The sequence below is a fragment of the Phyllostomus discolor genome, chromosome 6 (assembly GCF_004126475.2).
Source record: "Phyllostomus discolor isolate MPI-MPIP mPhyDis1 chromosome 6, mPhyDis1.pri.v3, whole genome shotgun sequence".
NCBI lineage: Eukaryota > Metazoa > Chordata > Mammalia > Chiroptera > Phyllostomidae > Phyllostomus > Phyllostomus discolor.
Genome location: NC_040908.2, coordinates 112,478,340 through 112,502,827, shown reverse-complemented (window position 1 = coordinate 112,502,827; position 24,488 = coordinate 112,478,340). Strand labels below are relative to the sequence as shown.

The following is a 24,488-nucleotide window of genomic DNA, read 5'->3' as shown; positions in this document are numbered from 1 at the left end:
CAAGCAATTTAAAAATTGGCTGGACATCTTTTTTTTTTTTTTTTTTTTAGAAAAATGTGTTTGTAATTCTTCGTGGTTAGCCAGGGATGTGTAGCTAACTTAGTTCCTCTTCAGTCTTTTCTTGAGTCTGAGCAGCCTTGTACATGCACACAGCCTTTTAGATTACAAGGATTAAATGGAATCTTAGTAAGGCCCACTTTGACCATCTCATTTCTTGGGTTTTCCTATTAATTTTGTGGGTAGTCTGTAGTTTTGTGCTTGCCCCAACCAGCAACATGACTTCAGGCTAGCTCTGATGTTGGCTTTCTCAGGCTGCTCTGAGGTGTGGAAGTGTTTTTAACAACGTGCCTGGGCATGGAACTTTTCATGTTTAGCTCCTAATTAAGTCAACCCTTCCAGTAGGACAATGGAGCTGTCCTGTGGATCTACCTGTCTACAGGTAGATCTTCTGCACCATGCAGTGGGGAAGAGGGATATCTGTAGTCTCAGTTTTCCTGTTCTTGCTGAGATTCAGTAGATTTTCTTGAATAAATTCTCCTTATTTTGTTATATTGCCTGTGGTCAATTTCCAGGGTCTTCCAGGGTCTTGGTTTTTGACAACTTTGTCCAGTTTTATCATTGCTTCTTGGGGAGGATTTGCCAAGCTCCTCACTTAGCCATTTCTGAATTCTTGCTTATTTGTCAGTTGATTTTTCAATGTAATCTAATGGAGAACAGATATTGTTTTCATTAAATGGTGCTGGCACAATTGGACATTTATGTGTAAAAAAGTTTGAAACTTAACCTTATAAAACTTCTAGAAGAAAAATTAGGAGAAAAATCTTTGCAAATCATATGTCTGAACTTGTGATCAGAATGAGAGACTTACAGCTCAGTAGTAAGAAACAAAAAACCCAATTAAAAAAAATGACAAATGACTTCAATAGACACTTTCTCAAAAATATGGATGGCAACTGAACACATGAAAAGATATTTAACACCATTAGGCATTAGGGAAATGCAAATTAAAACCCAGTGAGATGCTACTACATGCATATTAGAATGACAAAACAAAAACAAAAATACTCAAGAAATAACTGTGAAATATTGGCAAGGATATGGAACAACTAGAACTCTCATACATTGCTGGTAGAAGTATAAAATGATACAGCCACTTTAGAAAACAGTTTCGTGGCTTCTTAGAAAGTTAAACATATGGTTACCTATGTTCCAGCAATCTCACTTCTACATATTTATTCAGGACAAATAAAAAACCTATACATGAATATTTACAGTATTCTCCAATACCGGAACAGGCTTAGTATATAGTAGTCTCTCCAGAAATATTTGTTGAGTAAATGAATGATATACTGTGCTTATTAGTGAAGTTGAGCTTTTTTTAAACAATTTTGTTTTATTATTATTATTTTTTAAAATTTTATTTATTTATTTTTAGAGAGGGAAGGGAGGGAGAAACAGAGAGAGAGAGAAACATCAATGTGCAGTTCCTGGGGGCCGTGGCCTACAACCCAGGCATGTGCCTTGACTGGGAATTGAACCTGCGACATTTTGGTCTGTAGCCTGCGCTCAATCCACTGAGCTATACCAGCCAGGGCAAGTAAGCCTTTTCAACAAATGATATGGCTATAACTGACTTTAGTGTATTGCAATGATATAATCAATTAAAAAAAAAACAACTTCCTGAAGGTAGAACCTACAAACTTGAACAGTAAAGTATATATACTGTATATACAGTATATAAAAACAGTAATACTACATGTGGCACATACCTCTAAGTACTATATTATAATGAGACTCAGGGCAGTTTTTAAAAATCTTAAAGATGCATTTGATTCCCACCATTTTTAAAATATAAATCACTATGTTTTTAGAGGGTATCATCAGAATAGCAAAGTTTTCTTTGCTACAGAAGCTTCTGGGCCCATTTGAAAGATCCTTGGCAGAGGTTGCAAACTAGCAGCCTCTGAGTAAATTTGGCTCACACATGTTTTGTTTGGGTTGTATAGTATTGGTTAAATATTAGATTTGGATCAACATTTTACTCACAGCGATGACTGGCTGGAATTGAGTAGCACCTTATTGTCGAGGAGTGTTGTCTCCAGTTTGTCACAGTTCCCACTGCTACCTATTGTTTACCCAATGGTAGAGCCAAGCCCTGACTGGTGTGGCTCAGTAGGTTGGAAGTCATACTGCAAACTGAAAGGTTGCTGGTTCGATTCCTGGTCAGGTTACATGCCTAGGTTGCAGGCCAGGTCCCTGGTTGGGGGCCTGCGAGAGGCAACTGATCCATGTTTTTCTCCCTCTCTTTCTCCCTTCCCTTCTCTCTAAAAATAAAGATGTAAGTAAGTCAAGTAAGTAAATAAAAAAAATCTTTAAAAAATGTCTAAATGCTGGTTACCATATCATTGTACCTGCGCTTTTGTTTTTCTTATATCTTGTTCCCTCACTCTCTTATGCTTCTTTGGCTGCTGTATTTCATAGTAACAGATTAAATTTAAAAGATATAAAAATGTTCAAAACATCTGCCTTATCACTTGTGAATATGATTGTTTTCTTAATTTAGTGTCTTCATTGGCTCCTCTGGCATGGAGCTGATATTACACTAGCAACTACGAGAGGTTGGACAGCAGCTCACATAGCTGCAATCAGGGGTCAGGATGCATGTATGCAGGTAATAATAGCTTTGTTTACTTTTTAAAAATTTAGTAAGTTTAATACTTCAGCATAGTTCTGATAAGCTATTGCTCTTATTTTAATAATTTGACTTTATTTTAATAATTTGATTCTGTAGATTTACTTCTATTGGGTTGGCCAAAAAGTCTGTTAGGTATTTTCGATACGATGGCTCTAGTAGTGTTTAGTTTTCAACTTCATTTGAAACAATTTTGTTGGATTGCATTGTGACAGCTGTCATATCAGTGTGCATTTATTTCTAATTTTTTTTGCAAAAATTTTTAGTTACTTAATTGTATTATGAAGCTGGACTAACACTGTGCCTCATAAAACTTCTGGGGTGTTAGGACATGGACATGGACATACAGGTAAAGTAAGAATTCAGGTGAAAGTTAAACAAAATGTGTTCAATGGAGTGGTAGTGAAAACAGTCATTTCACCTTAAATAATGTTTATTGGCCAATTAGACATTCTCTTTAATCAAGGCCTAATACTCTGAAGTTATATACTTCCTCTCCTTCTTCAAAAAGCTTCAGATCACCAGTCTGGGGATTAGAGTCATGACAGTTGCTTATTACTACACAGCATACTCCTCATAACAACTCTGTGGCATAGGGATTATTAGAATTTCCACTTTCTAAATGAGGAAACTGAGGCACAGAGAGACTGAGGAACTTGCCCAAGGTCACACAGCTAAGGGGTGGTAAAGCTGGACCTTAATTCAGACTGTCTGGCCCTAGTGCCTAGGTGGCAGCCTCCATGTTATACCCCATGTTGCTCATACCCTAACAAGCCAGTGGACATACTGTCTGCCCTGTCCTCCCATATTTTGCAGGACTGACCATCAGATTTCCACCTTGTTGAGGAGATAAGACCTAGTTCCTTTGCCATCAAGCCTGGGCTGATGTAAAGGGATGCAATCTGATCAGGGTGACAGCTAAGTATGTTCATGTTCTCTGTGCTGTTTAGAATGCAAGGAATCCTTGCCCCAGACACAGGCTTCAAAGCTGGCTTGGAGCAAGTGCTTCAGAGGAAAGTAAAATCTGCACCAAAAAAAATACTGAAAGGAGAGTCAGTTGCCTGGAGATGCAAGAAAAGAAAGGAGGGATAGGGGTGGAGCATGGTTGTCGCCTAGAGAGTAAAAAAAAGGCACAGGCATAGAAGCTGAACTGAGAGCACAGCTGAAGGAATTCAAGACATAACAGTTCTGTTTAGGATCCAGCAACAGAATGCAAGAGTGAGGTGTCTCTTTGGTCCAACCAAACAGATTTCTGTTTGGGGAAGTAAGTATAGCTGATTCACCAATACATGTTTATTTTCAGATACCTAGAGTGATTTCTTTCTTTCTTTTTTTTTTTTAAAGATTTTATTTATTTATTTTTAGAGAGAGAAGGGAGGGAGATAGAGAGAGAAAGACAGAGAATCTTCAGTGTGTGATTGCTGGGGGTTATGGCCTGCAACCCAGGCATGTACCCTGGCTGGGAATCGAACCTGGGACACTGTGGTTCCCAGCCCAAGCTCAATCCACTGAGCTACACCAGCCAGGGAGGAGTGATTTCTTTAAAAAAAAAAAAAAAAGGCCATGGTAATTTTATACCAACCTTGAGATTATTTAGACATGCACTTCATGTAACTATAAAGGAGAAATCCAAGGTTATGTTAAAATAATAATTATTTATTTTATATCTTGGGAGATTCTATTAGGAATATTAGAAAACCCTAGAAGGAATCTATATCTTAGAGGGAATGTTTATAAATGCCAGTTCTTTTGAGAAGTCCATGTGAATTTCAGCTGCCTGGAATATCCCACTTTTCACTAAGATACTTTTCTGGGCTTCCATCCAGATCTTGGCCTCACCCTCCTCACAGTCTACCTGCTAATTCTTGCAATTTACATTTCCAATGCTCTCTCAGTTCTGCAACTGAAACTTCTCTCTCAGCTGACACCAATTCCAAAACAAGCACCTCTTTCCTTATCTATCACCTCTTCCTTGACTTTGTTCCAAATTTTTTTTTAATAATCTTTATTGTATTTTTTTCATTACCATTTAGTCTCCCTATACGTCCCTCCTGCAATCACCACACTTCTATTGGGTTGGCCAAAAAGTCCATTATATTTTTCTGTATGATGGCTTTAGTAGTGCTTAGTTATCTTTAACTTCATTTGAAATACTGTTGTTGGATTGCATTGTGGCAGCTGTCATATAAGCATGCATTTAAAAAAACTTATCAAAATTGGTGAATTTTTCTGCAGCCATTTTAACACTGAAGATGGAAGAAAATACACAATATTTTTGGCATATTATACTTTCATGAAAGATAAGAACACCACTGAAATGTGAAAAAAAAATTGTGCAGTGTGTGGAATAACTGATTGAACATGTCAGATGTGGTTTGCAAAGTTTCTTGGCACTATTGACCTTATGGCCAAATAATTCTTTGTTTTGGGGCTGTCTTAGACATTGGAAGATGTTTAGCAGCAGCCCTGGCCTTTACCTACTAGAAGCCAATAGCAGGAGATCACTAACATACTCAAAATATACAAATCAATGAGGTTATTGGTGAAAATGAAAAATGTATCTTTTATTTTATGGAAAAACTAAATGGATTTTTTTGGCCAACACAATATGTTCTAAATAAGAACTTATGGGATTCTACGTCTTAGATATTTTAGTATCAACTATCCACTTAAACAAATGAGATAAGACAAGAGACCTTTTTATCTTTGAAGTTGTTTATCTGTTTGGGTTGTTTTAAGGGCTGTGCACAGTTATGCACAGTTCTTCATAGACCAGTTAGAGGTTTTTGGTGTACTCACTGACCATAGAGGGTGAAATTAGGTGATGGCAGTGGGAAAGAGAGAAGGTGATTTGACATCTACTGAAGTAGTCATAGACCTAGTATGGTGAGAATTTAAAGTTTTGAATCAGAATGACAGATAATTATGAAACTGTAGAAAGGGATATCTGAAAGTCCAGGGAGATTTGGGAGAGAAGAGATTGAGTTCAATTTAGCAGTTTAGGGTGCCTGTAGGTCATTCAGGTGCAGAAGGTGCAGGCAGTCGGAAGGGGACTGGAGACAAATATTTTAGATCATAAACTATAGAGAACAGTGAGTACTGAGTCTCAAAGTTAAAGAATGTTACTAGTAAGGATGGAAGGAAGCAGAGAAAAAAATGTAAGGAATTCACAGGAGGAAGTCTGAGAGATAGAGCCAGGATCCATTAGGCTGTGCAAGTGAAGGAAGAAGTTTAAGAACTAGACAGAGTATCAGTTACAAGATAAAACTAAAGGGAATAAAGCTTAAGGAAGTGCCATTGAATTAAAGAGCTCCTTATAGGGGGAGGCTGGCTGTATTTCTATGCAGTGGTGGGGGTGACACTCAGTTTGCAGGTGGATTTGGAGTTGAGGTATTAATTTGAGAAGTAGGAAGTGGAAATGGTAATTTTAGGGGACATTGAGGTCAAATGAAGCTTTACTGGATACTTTCCTTCCTCTAATAATGAAGCAATAATTCAAGCCATTCTCTCTGCCTTGATTATCCTTCTCTTTCTCAAAGTGACCTCTTCCTTCTTAGAGCTGGTGTGGTACTTTTTTGTAGTATACGTTTAAGTTCTTGCTTATCAAGGACGGCTCTGTATGGTTATCTTTGTCTTTACATAAGCCTAATTCCCTAAATTGATATGTCTTCATATTCTTTGTAGTGACTTTTAAAACATAGTAAGTGCTTAATATATGGTTTGTGATGTCTTAACTAGTTTGTTAATGTAAGTCAGATCAAATCATGGAGATTATTCTTCCTAAAACTCTTGATAGGAATGATGACTGACTAAACTTTTTCTAAGATATTGCTAAATATGGGATGGTTAAAAAGGAAAAAAATGCTCAATGGGAAAAAACTAAAAAAATATTAACTAATAATTTTTTGAAGCAATTACTCCAGACATCATATAGAGGGATATGCTGTGTATATGATATAACCCATGCATAGAAACTGGGCTCTTGTAAATTCAGATGGAATCTTCTCAGATGCAGTGAGAAGTTTGATTTGGAGCTTAGAACTATTACTTTAATAATGAAATCCTTTTATTATATTCAAAACCCAGTTAATAAAACATTGTGCTTTTGAAATAATGCAAGTTTAAATTTCACTTTTATTAGCTTAGGTTAAAGTATTTAACTCAGTGGTTATTAATCAATGCTCACGAAAAGTGTGCCTTATAAACTGTATATAATGCTCAGATCAGAATGTGAAATCAGGTATTATAAAGGTTGCTTAGGCAATGTTAAAAAAGTCTTCAAACATTCTCTTTGGATTAGGTAGGAACTTCTCATACTTTCCTGTGGCACACATGTAAGAGCATATGTTATAATTTAACTGAGTTTATAAATTGCTTGCCTTTGAATAATCTCCATCTGCATTTATGATTTAATATCTATATTCATATGAACTCATTCATATTTTTCTGTTGTTAGGCTCTTATAATCAATGGAGCAAATCTGGCTGCTCAGGATGATCGTGGTTGCACTCCTGTACACCTTGCTTCTACACATGGACATTCTTTCACTTTACAAATAATGCTCCGCAGTGGAGTGGTGAGGGATTCCTGTTAATATATGAGAATATGTAATCAAATAAGTGAAATAGCATTTGGTGGTCTGATTATCTTTTCCTGACTTTCTAAATACTCTCCATGACTTTAGGGAAATGATTTTTTGTATCCTCACCCAAAGACGTTTTTTCATTGCTCTTTAAAGAGAGAGGAAAGGGGGGGGAGAGAGATAGAGAGATAGAAAGAGAGAGAGAGAGGAAGAGAAAGAAACATCGATTGGTTGCCTTCTCGTATGTGCCCCCATGGGATTGAACCTGCAGCCCAGGTATGTGCCCTGACCAGGAATCAAACCCAGCACCTTTCAGTCTATGGGATGACTTTCCAACCAACTGAGCCACAGAGGCCAGGCCCTTAGGGAAGTAATTTGAACTCTATAGCTTTTCTATCTCTAAACATAGGAACAATAATTTAGATAAACCTTAAAAACAAACCCACTCAGTTTAGTAGTATAAATTATTTCAGAGGCTATGGGTTGTTCAGAGTTTAACTGGGCAGATTCTGAAGCTTCCAAACATATGTTCACCCGTGATTGTAAATCTTTCTGAATTTCTGTGTGTAGCTCTTATTTCATATAATAACTTATCAAGTGATTTATATCTCCAGACACTTGATTATGATATTTATTTTTAATATTACTCAGTGTTTGTAGAAAATAACTTATAAGAAAAGAACTACCTATATTGAAGACATTATGGTAAGAGTTGGTACTTCTGTAGTGAAAAGTGTAAAATCTTAGTATTTTTTTCATTAACTCTTTATACTCTTAAAGATATGATTTGATCATTTGAATCCACTCCTTTCATTTTATTATCCAGGAACCTGTGGCCAGTAAAATGACTAGTAAAGTTCCTTCTTTAAAATTGATTCCAGAGAGAGAAGAAATGGGTGGGGGGAAAGAGAGAGAGAGAGAGAGACACTGACAGCAGTTTGTTGTTCCACTTATTTATGCATTTATTGGTTGGTTGTGGTATGTGTCCTTACTGGGGATTGAACCCATAACCTTGACATATACTCTTGACATAGCTCTCTAAGCGACTGAGCTACCCAGCTAGGGCTTAGTCTTTTTAAAAACTATTTTTTTAATGATTTTATTTACTTATTTTTAGAGAGAGGGGAAGGGAGGGAGAAAGAGAGGGAGAGAAACATCAGTGTATGGTTGTCTCTCACATACTGCCCACTGGGGACCTGGCCTGCAACCCTGGCATGTGCTCTGACTGGGAATCAAACTGGTGATGTTGGTTTGCAGGCCGGCACTAAATCCACTGAGCCACATCAGCCAGGGCTTAAACCTATTTTTATATGACTAGTTGTGTTCTTTTTAAAAGTGTGTTATTGGCTTGTATGTTCAAATCAGTGGTTTCAGTAAAGTTTTCTTTTATATTTAGTGTTGCCTTATAATTTTGAGAACAGCCACCCATTCTTATTTCAGAGTTAAGTTGCTAGACTTTGTGTTTCCCCTACAAAATGGAAAGAAACTTAGTCTTTGTGAATGTTACCTCTAGGATCCCAGCATAACTGATGTTAGAGAATGGAAACCTGTACATTATGCAGCTTTTCATGGACGGCTTGGCTGTTTGCAACTTCTGGTTAAATGGGGATGTGGCATAGAAGATGTGGACTACAATGGAAACCTTCCAGGTATTCATAAGAGGAACTAATTTTGTTTTTTCATTAATGTAAGCTTTAAAAATGTTGATCATTTTTAAAGAAATTTAATCTGTCATTATTCTAATAGTCTTTCACAGAACTTAAGTAGTAAATATGTTAACATGAACATTTTTTAAATCTTGTATTACTCCTATATTGTGTACCTATCATGTGATTGATTTTTTTTGGAGCTATATTGGCAAAAGAGAAATTGGCAAAATTAAATTCGGATTTTTTTCCTTTAACATTTAGTCCACTTATACCTCCCTGCCCCTACAATCACTACACTGTTGTCCAAGTCCATGAGTCCTTTTTGCTCCATCCCTCTACTCCCTCATCTCCCCCTGACCACTTAGCTGTCACCCTGCTGTCTGTCTTTATTTTCCTTGTTATTCAGTTTGTTCATTAGATTCCACATATGAATGAAATTATATGATATTTTTGTCTTACTGGCTTATTTCACTTAACTAGTGTTCTCTAGGTCCATCCACACTGTCATAAAGGGTAAAATTTTCTTCTTTTTTAAGGCTGAGTAGTATTCCATTGTGTAGATGTCCCATAGTTGTTTTATTCACTGATCTACTGATGGAAACTTGGGCTGCTTCCATACCTGTGATGAACATAGGAGTGCTTATGTCCTTTCGAATTAGTGTTTTGGATTCTTTGGGTATATTTCCAGAAGTGGGATTGCTGGGTCAAAAGGCAGATCCATTTTTAATTTGTTGAGGCATCTCCATACTGCTTTCCACAGTAGTTGCACCAGTCTGTGTTCCCACCAACCATGCAAAAGGGTTCCCCGTTCTCTGCATCCTCACCAGCGCTTGTTTGTTGATTTATTGATGATAGCTACTCTGACAAGTCTGAGATGGGACCTCATTGTGGTTTTAATTTTCATTTCTCTGATGATTAGTGACATTGAGCATCTTTTCATAAGTCTATTGGCTATCCTTTTTGCCAAATATGTCCTCTTTGGAGAAGTGTCTTTTGCACATGTTTTAATTGGATTGTTTGTTCTTTTGGTGTTGAGCTTTGTAAGTACTTTATAAATTTTGTATATTAACCCCTTATCAGATGTGTTGGAGAAAATGCTCTCCCATTCTATGGGTTTTATTTTATTTTGTTGATGTTTTCTGTTGCTGTGCAAAACCCTTTTAGTTTGATGTAGTCTCATTTGTTTATTTATTTTTGTTTTCCTTGCCTGGGGAGCTATATCCAATACAATATTGCTATGAGCAATGTCGGAGATTTTGTTACCTACATTTTCTTCTATGATTTTTATGGTTTTGGGTCTAATATTTAAGTATTTAATTCATTTTGAATTTATTCTTGTGTGTGGTGTGAGAAGGTGGTCTAGTTTCATTTTTCTGCATGTAGTTGTCCAATTTTTCCAACATGATTTATTGAGTAAACTATCTTTAGCCAATTGTATGTGCACCATGCTGTTTTGATTACTATGGCCTTATAGTATAGTTTGATATTAGGTAGCATGATTCCTCCAACTTGGTTCTTCTTTCTCAGGATTGCTCTTGCTATGCAGGGCCTTTTGTGATTCCATGTAAGTTTTTGAAATATTTGTTCTAGTTCTGTGAAATATGTCATGGGAATCTTGATAGGAATTGCGTTGAGTCTGTAGATTGCTTTGGGTAGTATGGGCATTTAAATGATGTTAATTCTTCCTATCCATGAACATGTTATGTGCTTCCACTAATTTGTATCTTTTTCAATTTCTTTCTTCAGTGTCTTGTAATTTTCTGAGTATATGTCTTTTACATCCTTGATAGGTTTATTCCTAGGTATTTTATTCTTTTTCAAGCAATTGTGAATGAGAGTGTTTTCTTAATTTCCCTTTCTGTTAGTTTGCTGTTGACATATACAAATGCAACTGATTTCTGAATATTAACTTTATATCCTGCTACTTTGCTGAATTCATTTACCAGTTCTAGTAGTTTTTTGGTGGAATCTTTGGAGTTCTTTATGTACAGTATCATGTCATCTGCAAATAAAGACACTTCTTCCTTTCCAGTTTAGATGCCTTTTATTTCTTCTTCTTGTCTGATTATTATGGTCTGGACTCCCAGGACTATGTTGCATCAAAGAGGTGAAAGCGGACATCCCTTTGTTGTTCCCGATCTTAAGGGGAACGCTTGCAGTTTTTGCTCAGTGTGATGGTAGCAGTGGGTTTCTCATAAATGGCTTTTATTATGTTTAGGTATGTTCCCTCTATTATCATTTTGCCAAGAGTTTTTATCATAAATGGGTGCTGGAGTTTATCAAATGCTTTTTTTGCATCTATGGATATGATCATGTGGTTTTGTTTATGTGGTGAATCACATTAATTGATTTGTGAATGTTGTATACCAACCTTGCATTCCTAGAATAAATCCCACTTGACCATAGTGTATGATCGTTCTGATGCATTGCTGTATTCAGTTTGCTAATATTTTGGTTAGGTTTAGTGACTGTTCATCAGGGATATGGGCCTATAATTTTGTTTTTTTTGTAGTATCTTTACCTGGTTTTAGAATTAGGATAATTTTGGCCTTCTAAAATGAGTTTGGGAGCCTTCCCTCCTCTTGAATTCTATGAAATAGTTTAAGGAGAGATGTCAGTTCTTCTTGGTATGTTTGTTAGAGTTCACCTGTGAAGCCATCCAGTCCATGGCTTTTGTTGGTAGATTTTTGATCACTGCTTCAATTTCACTTGGTGTAATCTGTCTATTCAGATTCTCTAATTTGTCCTGGTTTGGTTTTAGAAGTGTATGTTCCTAGAATTTTCCATTTTTTCCAGGTTGTCCACTTTGTTGGCATAGAGTTGTTCATAGTATTTTCTCACTTTTTTTTATTTCTTTGGGGTCACTTGTTATTCCTCCCCTTTTATTTCTGATTTTATTTATTTGAGTTCTCTCTCTTTTTTTCTTGATGAGCCTGGTTAAAGGTTTGTCAATCTTGTGTATCTTTTCAAAGTACCAGCTCTTGGGTTCATTGATCTTTTATATCTTTTTTTAGGCTATTTCATTTATTTCTACTCTGATCTTTATTATGTCCTTCCTTCTACTCACTTTGGGATTTGTTTTTTTTTTTTTTTTTTCCAAGTTCCTTTAAGTGTGATATTAGATTGTTTATTTGAGCTTTTTCTTGTTTTTTGAGATAGGCCTGTAATGCTATGAATTTCCCTCTTAGGATTGCTTTCCCTGTGTCCCACAGATTTTGGATTGTTGTATTCTTATTTTCATTTGTTTCATTTGTGTCTTTTGATTTATTTTTTGATCTTGTTGTTGATTCATTCATTGTTTAATGACATGTTATTTAGCTTCTATGTCTTTGTGTGTTTTTCAGTGTTCTTCTTGTGATTGATTTCTAGTTTCATAGCATCATAGTTAGAGAAGATGCTTGATATGATTTCAATCTTAAGTTTTTTAACACTTGTTTTGTGTCCTAACATGTGGTCTGTCCTAGCAAATGTTCCATGTGCACTTGAAAAGTATGTATATTCTGCTGCTTGGGTGAAATGTTCTGAAGATATCGATTAAATCCATTTGATCTAGTGTGTCATTTAAGGCCTCTGTCTCCTTATTGATTTTCTGTCTGGAAGATCTGTCCATTGAAGTCAATGGAGTGTTAAAATCCCTGAGTATGACTGTATTTCTATCAGTTCCTCTTTTTATGTCCATCAAGATTTGCTTTACGTATTTAGTTGCTTCTGTGTTCGGTGTGTAAATGTTTACTAGGGTTATATCCTCTTGTTGGATTGTTCCCTTTATCATTATGTAGTATCCCTTTATCAAGGCTTACTTTAGCCTTGATTTTAAAGTCTGTTTTGTTGGATATAAGTACTGTTGCCCCAGCTTTTTTCTTCCTTTCCATTTGCATAAAATAATCTTTTTCTATCCCTTTACTTTTAGTCTGTGTGTATCTTTAGATCTGAGATGGGTTTTTTGGAGGCAGCATATATATGGGTATTGTTCTCTTATCCATTCATCTACTCTATGTCCCTTGGTTGGAACATTTAAGCCATTTACATGTAAGGTGATTAGTGAGAGATATGTATTTAGTGCCATTTTATTATTAGTCCCTTTTCCTGTGTTTTTTTTTCCCTTTCTCCTTTTCTTCTTGTTCTTCTTAAAGCAAGCCCTTTAATATTTGTTGTAGTACTGGTTTGGTGTTAACAAATTCCTTTAGCTTTTTCTTGTCTGGGAAGTTCCTTATTTCACCTTTGATTTTAAATGATAGCCTTGCTGGGCAAAGTAGCCTTTGTTGTAGGTTCTTGCTTTTCATCACCTTGACTATTTCATGCTATTCCCTTCTGGCCTGAAATATTTCTGTTGGGAAATCAAATGACAGTCTAATTGGTGCTCCTTTGTATGTAACTACCTGCTTATCTCTTGTGTCTTTTAGAATTCTCTCCTTGTCTTTAAGCCATGACATTTTAATTATGTTGTGTCTCATCATAGCCATCTTTAGGTCCAATTTGTTTGGGACTCTGTGAGTTTCCTGGACTTGTGTATCTTTTTTCCTTCACCAGATTAGGGAAGTTTTTGGTCATTACTTCTTCAGATGGGTTCTTGATCCCTTGCTTGCTCTCTTCTCCTTTTGGTATTCCCATGATGTGGATGTTATACTTCATATTGTCCAAAATATTTCTTAAGTTCTCTTCATTTTTAAATTTTCTTATTTTTCTTTTTTAATATATATTTTATTGATTATGCTATTACAGTTGTCCCATCCCCCCTTTGTTTCCTTCTGCCCTGCACACTCCCTCCCACCCCACATTTCCGTCCCACACCTTAGTTCATGTCCATGGGTCTATAAGTTCTTTGGCTTCTACATTTCCTATACTATTCTTAACCTCCCCCTTTCTATTTTGTACCATTTTTTAAAGTTCTTTTTTCTTTTTGCTGCTCTGCCTGGGTGTTTTTTTCCTACCTTGTCTTCTAAATCACTGATGTGATCCTTTGCTTTAGCTATACTGTTTATTCCTTCCAATGTATTATTTATTTCAGATATTAAATTCTATATTTCTGTCTGGTCCTTTTCTATGGTTTCTGTGTCTTTTTTCATGCTGTTGTGTATTCTTATAATCATTATTCTAAACTCTATCTGATAAATTGCTTGCCTCCATTTCACTTAGTTCTTCTTTTGGAGAATTCTTGTGTTCTTTCATTTGAGGTCTGTTCCTTTGTCTTCCCATTTTGGCTGCTTCTATGAATTCTACTTGGCAGTGCCCGCCCCCCCCCACCAACCTTAGTTAAACTAATCCTTGATATAGCCTCAAGCTGTAATCAGCAGCCCAACTTAAGCACCACAGTGGGGGAACAGAGTAATTCCTGTAGGTGGGGCTATTGCTTCCCCTTCTGTTGATACCACTTGGAGGGAAGTCCTCTGCTTAAGAAAGATGACTCCTTCAGTATGGGGAATCACTCAGCACAAGTATCCCGGTGGCTGTTCCTTCATTTCTTTCCCCAGAGCTATCAACTCCAGACTCTCCTCAAGCATCTCTAGTCCACTTTGCCCTCCCTCTGCTTGAGCTTAGGGTAAGTGGCTGCAGACAAAATTTTGTGCATTTGCCCTTTAAGAGTCTTTCTGTGTCTCCAGCCATGTCTCCCTGGCAGACAGAAACCCTGCTTCTTTCCACAGCTGGATGTTATCTGATTTCCTTTCTGGCTCTGGTGCTGTAGGATGGGGAGCCCAACTTGGGGTTTAGATCTCACACTTCTCAGGGGGAACCCTGCCCCTGGCCTCTGAAATATCCCTCCAGAACTTTTGCCCGCCACCTGTGGGAGCCTAGCCAGCCCTCTCTCACCTCCTCTGTTCTCCCTACCAGTTTCATTTTGGTGAAGTGGTATCTTCTGTCTGTCCTTGGTTATAAGTCTTCTCTCTAGCTAGTGTTCAGTTGGTAATTCAGGATGAGTTCTCTACAATTGAACTGTAGTTTCAGGTTGGTCCTGGGAGGAGGTTAGTGTAGCTTCCACTTACTCCTCTGCCATCTTGGGTCTCTGGATTTTTTTCCAGCCAGCTGTTTCCTTCATCTACTGTCTAGTGTTATTATTTTTTAACTTCATACATCTCCACCCCAGAGACTACTTAAAAAAATAATATAAGTAGTGGACACTATTGTATTTGAGTTAATTTGCCAATTGCAGTTGAGCAGCCTGCAATCAACTGGCCTGTTGAAATCCATACTCTGAACACCCTGTCTTCTTCTAAGAGGTGCTATAGAAATTGATAAGAAGGGATGGTCACAGTGAGATTGGAGTGAGGGTCACTAAAAATGATAGTTGAACTATTAATTAAATAATTATTGTAAATGGGGATTGTTTTCTTAATTTCTCTTTCTGATAGTGCACTAAAGTCTGTTTTTTAAGATTTTATTTTATTTTTAGAGAGAGGGGAAGGGAGGGAGAAAGAGAAGGAGAGAAACTTCAATCAGTTGCCTCTCTCACACCCCCAACTGGGGACCTGATGTGCAACCCAAGCATGTGCCCTGACTGGGAATTGAACCAGAGACCCTTTGGTTCTCAGGCTGGCGCTCAATCCACTGAGCCACACCAACCAGGGTAGTGCAGTAAAGTCTTAAATGTAAGACCTGATACCATAAAACTTGCTAATAGAAAACATAGACAGTAAACTCTTTGACATTGATTTTAGAAATAGTTTTTTGGGATATGTCTCCCCTAGCAAGAACAAAAGCAAAAATAAACAAATGGGAATACATCAAACCAAAAAGCTTTTGCATAGTGAAGGAAACCATTAACAAAATGAAAAGACAACCTACTGAATGAGAGAAGATATTTGGAAATGATGCATCTGATAAGGGGTTAATATCCAAAGTATATAAGGAACTCATGTAACTCAACATCAAAAAATCAAACAGTCCAATTAAAAATGGCAGAAGACTGGACTAGACATTTCTCCAAAGAAGACACAGATGGCCAGCTAACATATGAAATGATGTTCAACATCACTAATCATCAGGGAAATAAGATATTATGTCATACCTATTAGAATGGCTATTACAAAAAGTCAACAAATAACAAGTGTTGCCGAGGATGTGGAGAAAAGGAAACCCTCATACACTGTTGGTGAAACTGTAAATTGGCACACCACTGTGTAAAACAGTATGAAGGTTCATCAAAAAATTTAAAATGGAACTTCCTTATGACCCAGCAATTCTAATTCTGGGTATTTACCATAGAAAACAAAAACACTAATTTGAACATATATGCACCTGATGCTTATTGCAGCATCATTTACAATAGCTAAGATATGGAAGCAACCCAAATGCTCATCAATAGACAAGTGGGTAGCCCTGGCTGGTGTGGCTCAGTTGTTTGGGTATCATCCTGCAAAGCAAAGGATCACTGGTTCCATTGCTGGTCAGATACATACCTATGCTGTGGGTTCGGTCCCCAGTCAGGGCACCTACCAGAGGTGACTGTGGGATGGTTCCCTCCCTTCCCCTCTCTTGAGTTACTCCACTTTCTCATAGATACTTGTTTTTTTTCTTTTTTTTAGTTTTAGTCATTCTTTTGGGTATATAGTAATATCTTGTGGTTTTAATTTGCATTTTCTCTGATGACTAAAGATGTATAGAACATCATTTCATATGCTTCTGATCATTTGGTTATTTTCTTTTGTGAAATACTAGTTCAAATCTTTTACCTCTTTTATTGTTGGTTGTTTTTTAAAACATCAAATTGTAGGCATTCTTTATGTATTCTAGATATAAGCTCTTGGTCATTTACATATAATGCAAATATCTTTTTCATTTAAATATCTTTTCCATTCTATGGCTTACCTTTTCATTCTTTTAAGATGTCTTTTGATTAATAGAAGGGTTTTTTTTTAGATTTTCTTTATTTAATTTTAGAGAGAGTGGAGTGGAGGGAGAAAGAGAGGGAGAGAAACATCAATGTGTGGTTGCCTCTTGTGCGCTCTTTATTGGGGACCTGGCCCACAACCCAGGCATGTTCTCTGACTGGGAATCCAACCTCTGATCCTTTGGTTTGCAGGCCAGTACTCAATCCACTGAGCCACACCAGTCAGGGCTGTTGATTAATAGAAGTATTAATGTAAGATAGTCCAGTTTAATAAGCTCTTCATGGCTAGTGCTTTCTAAATCTTGTTGAAAACGTCTTTCCCTACTCTACAGTCATGAACATGTTCTTTTACATTATCTTCTAGAAATTTTATTTTACTTTCACATTTAGATTTCCAATCCACCCAGAACTGACTTTTCTTTAATACAAGGTAGCGGACAATTTGATTTTTGTTTAGTATTTTATAAATATGCCTGCTTATTTAAAAAAATCCAACTTTTACTTCTTTAAACATATGCAGTATATTTTTAATAGTGCTGTGTAGAGGTTAAGATTGTGCCCTCAGTATTAGACTGCTTATGTTCAAACCTCTCTCTTAAAAAATCATTAATTGAACATTTATTTATTGAACATCTAGTATGTGTTAATCCCTCTCCTAGGCTCTGGGAATATCACAACAAATCAAACAGACAAAAGTACCTGCCTTTGTGTGGTGGTGAGGGGGGAGATAGATAAGAGTCAAAATGAAAGAACAAAATTACATTAAATAGTGATGTGTATTTGGATAAAATAAGAAAAAGGTGTAGAATGTTAGAGGGGATGAAGTTTAAAATAAGGTGGTCAGGGATGCCTTCACTGAAGAGATGACAATTAGGTAAAGACCTGAAGGAGATGAGGAAACAATACTTGGGGGTTTTGTTAGGGGAAAAACTTTCCAGGGAGAGGTCACACCAAGTATAAAACTGGGACAGTGGTATGCCTGGTATATTTGAGTAATAGCAAGTAGTAACAGTCTGTGTGGTTGGAACAGCAGTGAGGGGAAAAGTAGTGGATGATGAGACCAGAGAGGTAACAAACTACTGAAAGATTTTGAACACAAGAATGACGAGATCTATGGTTAAGAGCATCATTTTGGCTATTATGTTTACAATAGATTGCAGTGAGGGTGTGGAGGCGTGGCAAGGGCAGAAATAGGGCAATTAGGAGACTGATGCAATAATTTAGGCTACTGTTTGAGTGGACCAGAGTAGAGGTAGCAAACATAGTGAGAAGTAATTGGAGTCTGTGTATCTTTTAAAGACAGAGCCAATTAGATTTACTGATTGATTGCATGTGGAGAGTGACAGTGGGGTCAAGGGTGGCTCCAGGGTTTCTGGTCTTAACTATAGGGAAAGGAGAGAGTTTCCACTAGAGGTAGGGAAACTATGTAAGAAAAGTGTATGCAAGAATTATAAGAAGTTCAGTTTCCTTTTTAAAAAATATTTTATTTATTTATTTCTAGAGAGAGGGGAAGGGAGGGAGAAAGAGAGGGAGAAAAACATTAATGTGCGAGAGATACATTGATCACTTACCTCTCACACGCCCCCAACTGGAGACCTGGCCTACAACCTAGGCGTGTGCCCTGATTGGGAATTGAACTGATGACCTTTTGGTTCACAGTCTGGCACTCAATCCACTGAGCCACACCAGCCAGGTCAGGAGTTCAGTTCTTGACATGTGGAGTTAGAAATGCCTCTAAGACGTAAGTGTATATGATGAGTAAGCAGTTAGAGGAGTTTGAAGTTGGAAGTTTCAGGGGGGAGTTTTTAGTAGAAGATTCAGCTGAGAAAGTGTAGAGTAGTATGTGCCAGCAACTTATCTTTCTTGTTTCTCTTGAGTTATTGGTGTATTGGTCACTTGGGCACTACCCTACTTTTCTAGAGGCAAGATTTATATATATTGGTTAGGCTATTTCCCAAATAGTCACTTCTCAAGAGCTTAAAGGCTCTCTTGTTTTTATAATCATTGTCTTTAATTTTGGAAGACCCCAGAACCATTTTGAATTATGTCTCTCCCTCATTCTGATTCAGTATATTTTCTTTCAGGGATTCCTTAACATTTCTTGTCTGTTCATGGTGTTCTTATTTGTCTAGTCTTTTATGGCTTTAAAAAATATATTTAAAAAAAGATTCTATTTATTTATTTTCAGAGAGGGGAAGGGAGGGAGAAAGAGAGGAAGAGAAATATCAATGTATGATTGCTTCTCATGTGCTCCCCTACTGGAGATCTGACCCACAACTCAGACATGTGCTCTGGACTGGGAATTGAACTAGTGACCTTTGGGTTTACAGGCCCACTGTCAATCCACTGAGCTATACCAGCAAGGGCAAAATATCCTTTTTTTAAGCTTTCCAAATAATTCTCTAATTGGAAACTACTTTAAGATATACAAACATATTACACTGCCATCAGAAACAGGAAACCAAACCTCAAAGGCAGTTTTATAACTTTATTTGACAATCAGCAGTTAGTTCTCATCCACATTAACTGTTTGTAGATTTTTGAAAGTGGTGACAGGTACATGGGTGACCAATGTTTAGAGCTGGTTTGGTGAATCTCCATCCTCATTACGTTTTCTGAACAACCACACCTGGATATGGTATGGGACATTCCTTATTCCTTTGGCCCAATTGGTTTTGTTGAGCCTGGTGTCAGTACGCACATCTGAGTTCCCATCTCCTTCATGGCAAATTTCTGGATCTCTTTAAGTGCCCGAGGGGCATGCTTCTTGAAGCCCACTCCATGCGTGTGCTTGTGGATGTTGATGGTGTACTCTCTGGTCACTACTTCGCTGATGGCAGAATGGTCCTTCTTCTTGCCACCCTTCTTTGTGGGAGCTGTTATGCTGGGCCCCCAAAAATAGCTCAATATTTTCAGGGATTTAGAGTAGAAATGACAAGGTAGTGTATGTGCTTAGTCAGTAATTTTGATTCAGCCATCTTGTTTGTAGTAACAACAATGTTTATGGAAAAGTGACAAAATACATAAAAAGTGATAAAAATAACATCATTCATATTTGCCTAGTGACTTTTTTAGTTTATTTCTCCCCCCTTTTTTGAAAAAAATATTAAAATTTATCTGTCATCTATCTCTCCTACATTGCAAGCATTTTCTCATGTAAGGGTAAGCTGCATAATTGGGATTTCACTTTTCAAGCAAATTTTCTGGGGCCAGCTGTTTGGTGACCTTCATCTGGCCTTTCCATACTCATAGTCAGTACTGCTTCGTTGTGACTAGCAGGCTGATAAGGATACGTAGGCTGGAAAAAGATCTGTTATCCCTCTGTTGTATAGGGCAGGATAGTCTTCTCCCTGTGAGGGTTAGAGCCAATGTGTTGTTTCTTTTTTTATGATTATTGTCAATTTAAAAATGAAATTCTTTTTATTTCTCTCACTTATAGTTCACTTAGCAGCCATGGAAGGACACCTTCACTGTTTTAAGTTTCTACTCAGTAGAATGAGCAGTGCAACACAAGCTTTAAAAGCATTCAATGATAATGGAGAAAATGTACTGGATCTGGCCCAGAGGTTCTATAAGCAGAACATTTTACAGTTTATCCAGGGGGCTGAGTATGAAGGAAATGATCCAAAAGACCAGGAAAGTAAGTAATAAATTTGAAATATTTTAGCATTTAATATGGAGAATAAATGGAAAAGGAAAAGAAGTTGTAAGCTAAAGGTTATGTTAAAATGTTACATATCATTGTCCATATGTTTACTCAGGCTCTTGTCTTCACTGTGAAGTAGTTTAGGCAGAAATATATATAGATTAATATAATTAACAATTTTCATATCATTGGATTTAAGAATAAAATATTATAAATACAGTTGAATCTTTTGGATCTCTCTCCCCTAATACCATCCGTTCCCCTTTTTTCCTCCTCAGAGGATGAATTGTATTTGTAATTCCATTCTGTGGTTTTATATTTATTATATATGTACTCACAAAAATATGCAGTATTGTTTTGTGTAATTTTAGAGTAAGAGACCAAACTGCTATAACTAAGAAGTCCTAACATTCAGTGGTTTAAATGATACAGAAGTTTATTTCTTTTATATATCAGCTTGGGTTAGAGAGTAAATCTGTTCTATTTAGTCACCAGGGTCCTGTTATCTTCCCAATGAATTCTCTGTAGTTGCTGCTAATCCAGTGCGAGGTTGGGAGGGAACAAGAGTATATGCCCAGGACTACAGATTTTCAAGGTCTAATTTGCACTCATTGCTTTTGCTAACTTTCCATTGGCAAGTTTTATTACATAACCATATGTAGATACAAGGAAGCCTGAAAAATTCACCATCTAGCTGAGAAGCCTCATCTGATTACTAATGAAGGAAAGGGATTTTAGTAGAAAACTATCACTTTTTGAAACTTCTTTTCAAACTTTATAAAAATGGCATAAAAAAGAGTATGTTTCCTTCTGTAACTTACATTCTATGACATATTTTTGAGAATAGGTTGATAAATGTTTCATGGTTTATTCTTTTTAAGTGATTGTATAATATTATATTTTATACAAAGCATTATCCATTCTCCAATTTGCCATTTACATTTTTTACTATTTACATTTTTACAATTTTTCACTATTACAATCTATATGGTAATGAATATTCTTTTTTAAAAAAAAGATTTTATTTATTCTAGAGAGAGGGGAAAGAAGGGAGAGAGGGAGAGAAACATGAATATGTGGTTGTCTCTTGTGCACATTGCACTGTGGACCTGGCTTGTAACCCAGGTGTGTGCCCTGACTGGGAATCGAACTGTCGACCCTTTGGTTAACAGGCCTGTGCTCAGTCCACTGAGCCACACCAGATGGGGCATAATGAATATTCTTGTCCATGTCTCCTTTTATGTGCCTGTACAAGAGATTCTTTGAGAAATGCTTCCTTACCCTTTTTACACATAGCACACACAGAAAATGATATTTGTATGGCACACTGGGAGCATTGGAGGAGGATTTTTGAGGTGTACTGCCTGTCTTTTCTGAAGACTAGGAGTTAAGAGCTCTGCCTTGGTAAATACTTGGGAAACTCTAGTTTAGGTTTGCTCTGTGGGATTTGCCCATCTTCAGTATAAATAGGTATTGCTGCAGTCTTCATCAATGTGGTTGTAGAATTTACACTCTTACCAGCTATGTTTGCTAAGAATTTAGAGAAACAATATTCAGTGTTGTCGTGCTTAAAAATTTTTGCCAATTGATAGGGTATGATTGGTGTAATTTGTGTTTAGATTTGCGTTTTCTGACTTCTAGTGAGGTTGAACATCTTTTTGTGAAGTCATTGGCTATTTTAGTTTTCTATGAATTGCCTGCCTAAACTTTTCTCCCTTTTAAAAAATTATGTTTTTGTCCTTTTCTAAATACTTTGAGTTCTTTCTATAGTCTCAGTACTGATCCTTTATTAATTTTATCTGATATAGATGTATTTTCTCACATTGTGGTTTGTTTTTTCACTTTGATGATATCCTTGCTTTTAAAAAAATAACTTTATTAATGTGTGATTTATATGCAATAAACTGTATTCATTTAAAGTATGCAATTCAATGAGTTTTGACTGTTGTATACACTCATTAAACTACAGTCACCATACAAAACATTTCCATCACCTCGAGAGTTTTTTCATTCTCTCTTGAAGTTCATCCCTCCTTTGACTGTGGCCCCACATAACTGCTGATTTATTTTCTGTCACTGTAGATCAGCAATTTTCAGCCTTTTTCATCTCATGGCACACATAAGCTGCTAAAATGCTGCAGCACAACTAAAGAAAACATTTTTTGCCAGTTTGACAAAGGGAATAGATATAATTTTGATTCATTAACACTGGACAGCTATTGTTGTGTTGGCTGTTGTCATTATTTTATTTGATAGTCTAAGGGAGAAGAGGTCAGTGCCCCTGACTAAATAACCAGATATTGTATGCTTTAAAAATTGTAGCAGCACACCAGTTAAAAATGGCTGCTATAGATTAGTTTGAAATTTTTAAAAATTTTATTTATTGATTTTAATGAGATGGTAGGAACTAGGGGTAGAAAGGGGGGGGAGAGAGAGAGAGAGAGAGAGAGAGAGAGAATGAGAGAATGACACTGGTTTGTTGTTCCACTTACTTATGCATTCATTGGCTGCTTTTTATATGTGCCCCAACTGGAGATTGAACCCACAACCTTGGTGTATCAGGACAACATTCTAACCAACTGAGCTACCTGGCCAGGGCTAGTTTGAATTTTTAAATGGAACCATTTTGAGTTTCATCTGTGTTATGTATATTAGTAGTTAATTCTTTTTTTGTTGCTGGATGGTATTCTACTATATGGATGTACCATATATATATATATATATCTTTCTTATCATTCATCTGTGGATGAATATTTGGATTGTTTCCAATTTGAGGCCATTAATAAAGCATCTCTGCACATTTACTTAAGACATGTGTTTGCATTTCTCTTGGTAAATACATAGGAGTAGGGCATATGGTAGATGTATGCTTAACATTAAGAAGTTTCCAGAGACTTCTGCCCAGGATGGAGGCATAGGTGGACACACCGTATCTCCATGAACAACCAAGATTGGAACAGCAACAATTTAGAGGCAGAATAACATCCAGAACTGACAGAAAATTTATCTGAATGGAAGTCAGACAGCCAAGAAGTTGAAATAGACCCGTACATCCAGACCGGTAGGAGAGGCAGAGACGAGCAGCCAGGCACGGGCCACGTGCAGAGAGCAGAGAGAGTTGGGCGCATAAGGCAACCAGGGGAGCGTAAGGCATCTGGGGCACACAAGATCTCAGCGGGTGGACCCTGAGTACACAAGTGGCAGCTGGCAGACCCATTGAGGTGGCGATTGCGGAGCAGGGTAGAACGCGCAACCCAGGATCCGAGAGAAGGGACTGAGGTCCCATGGAGAACGGAGCTACCGCCATTGTTCCCTCTTGACCCCGCTCCCACATACAATGTCACACTCTAGCGACTGGGGTGCCCAGCCCTGGTGAACACCTAAGGCTCCACCCCTCACTATAATAGGTGCAACCAGACCAAAAAAAAAAGAGAGATGGCTCAAACAGAAGAACAAATCAATGCCCCAGAACTCATCCTTTTAAGCAACCGAGAGATAGCCAACCTATCAGATGCACAGTTCAAAACACTGGTGATCAGGAAGCTCATAGAATTGGTTGATTTTGGTCTCAAATTAGATGAACAAATGCAGGGTATGATAAAAGAAATGAAGGAAAATGCACAGGAAACCAATAGTGATGGGAAGGAAACTGGGACTCCAATCAATGGAGTGGACCAGAAGGAAGAAAGAAACAACCAAACAGGAAAGAATGGAGAAATAAGAATTCAAAAAAATGAGGAGAAGCTTAGGAACCCCCAGGACATCTTCAAACGTTCCAACATCTGAATTATAGGGGTGCCAGAAGGGGAAGAGGAAAAACAACAAGTGGAAAAGTTATTTGAACAAATAATAAAGGAGAACTTCCCCAATCTGGCAAAGGAAATAGACTTCCAGGAAGTCCAAGAAGCTCAGAGAGTCCCAAAGAAGTTGGACCCAAGAAGAAACACACCAAGACACATCATAATTACATTAGCGAAGGTAAAAATGAAGGAGAAAATCTAGAAGCAGCAAGAGATAAGGGGACAGTAACCTACAGAGGAGTTCCCATCAGACTGTCAGCTGATTTCTCAAAAGAGACCTTAGAGGCAAGAAGG

The 24,488-nt window shown here is 37.1% G+C and overlaps 1 protein-coding gene and 1 pseudogene across 8 annotated transcripts in view; one reads left to right on the top strand and one right to left on the bottom strand.

Annotated features, from left to right (window-relative positions):
• Positions 1-24,488, top strand: part of ANKRD42 (ankyrin repeat domain 42) — a 66,910-nt gene that overhangs the window by 6,000 nt on the left and 36,422 nt on the right. For 6 of the 8 annotated variants that reach the window (XR_004903867.1, XR_004903866.1, XM_036028736.1 and 3 more), the window contains exons 3-6: positions 2,564-2,671; positions 7,149-7,268; positions 8,788-8,923; positions 20,188-20,388. Coding sequence is in view for 6 of the 8 variants with exons in the window: in XM_036028736.1 (XP_035884629.1) it covers positions 2,564-2,671; positions 7,149-7,268; positions 8,788-8,923; positions 20,188-20,388 (565 nt within the window). In the remaining 2 variants the exon portion in view is untranslated. The remainder of the gene's footprint in view (positions 1-2,563; positions 2,672-7,148; positions 7,269-8,787; positions 8,924-20,187; positions 20,389-24,488) is intronic. The other 2 variants (XM_036028731.1, XM_036028734.1) reach the window with 2 other exon arrangements.
• On the bottom strand, positions 19,154-19,998 carry LOC114500940 (annotated as a pseudogene).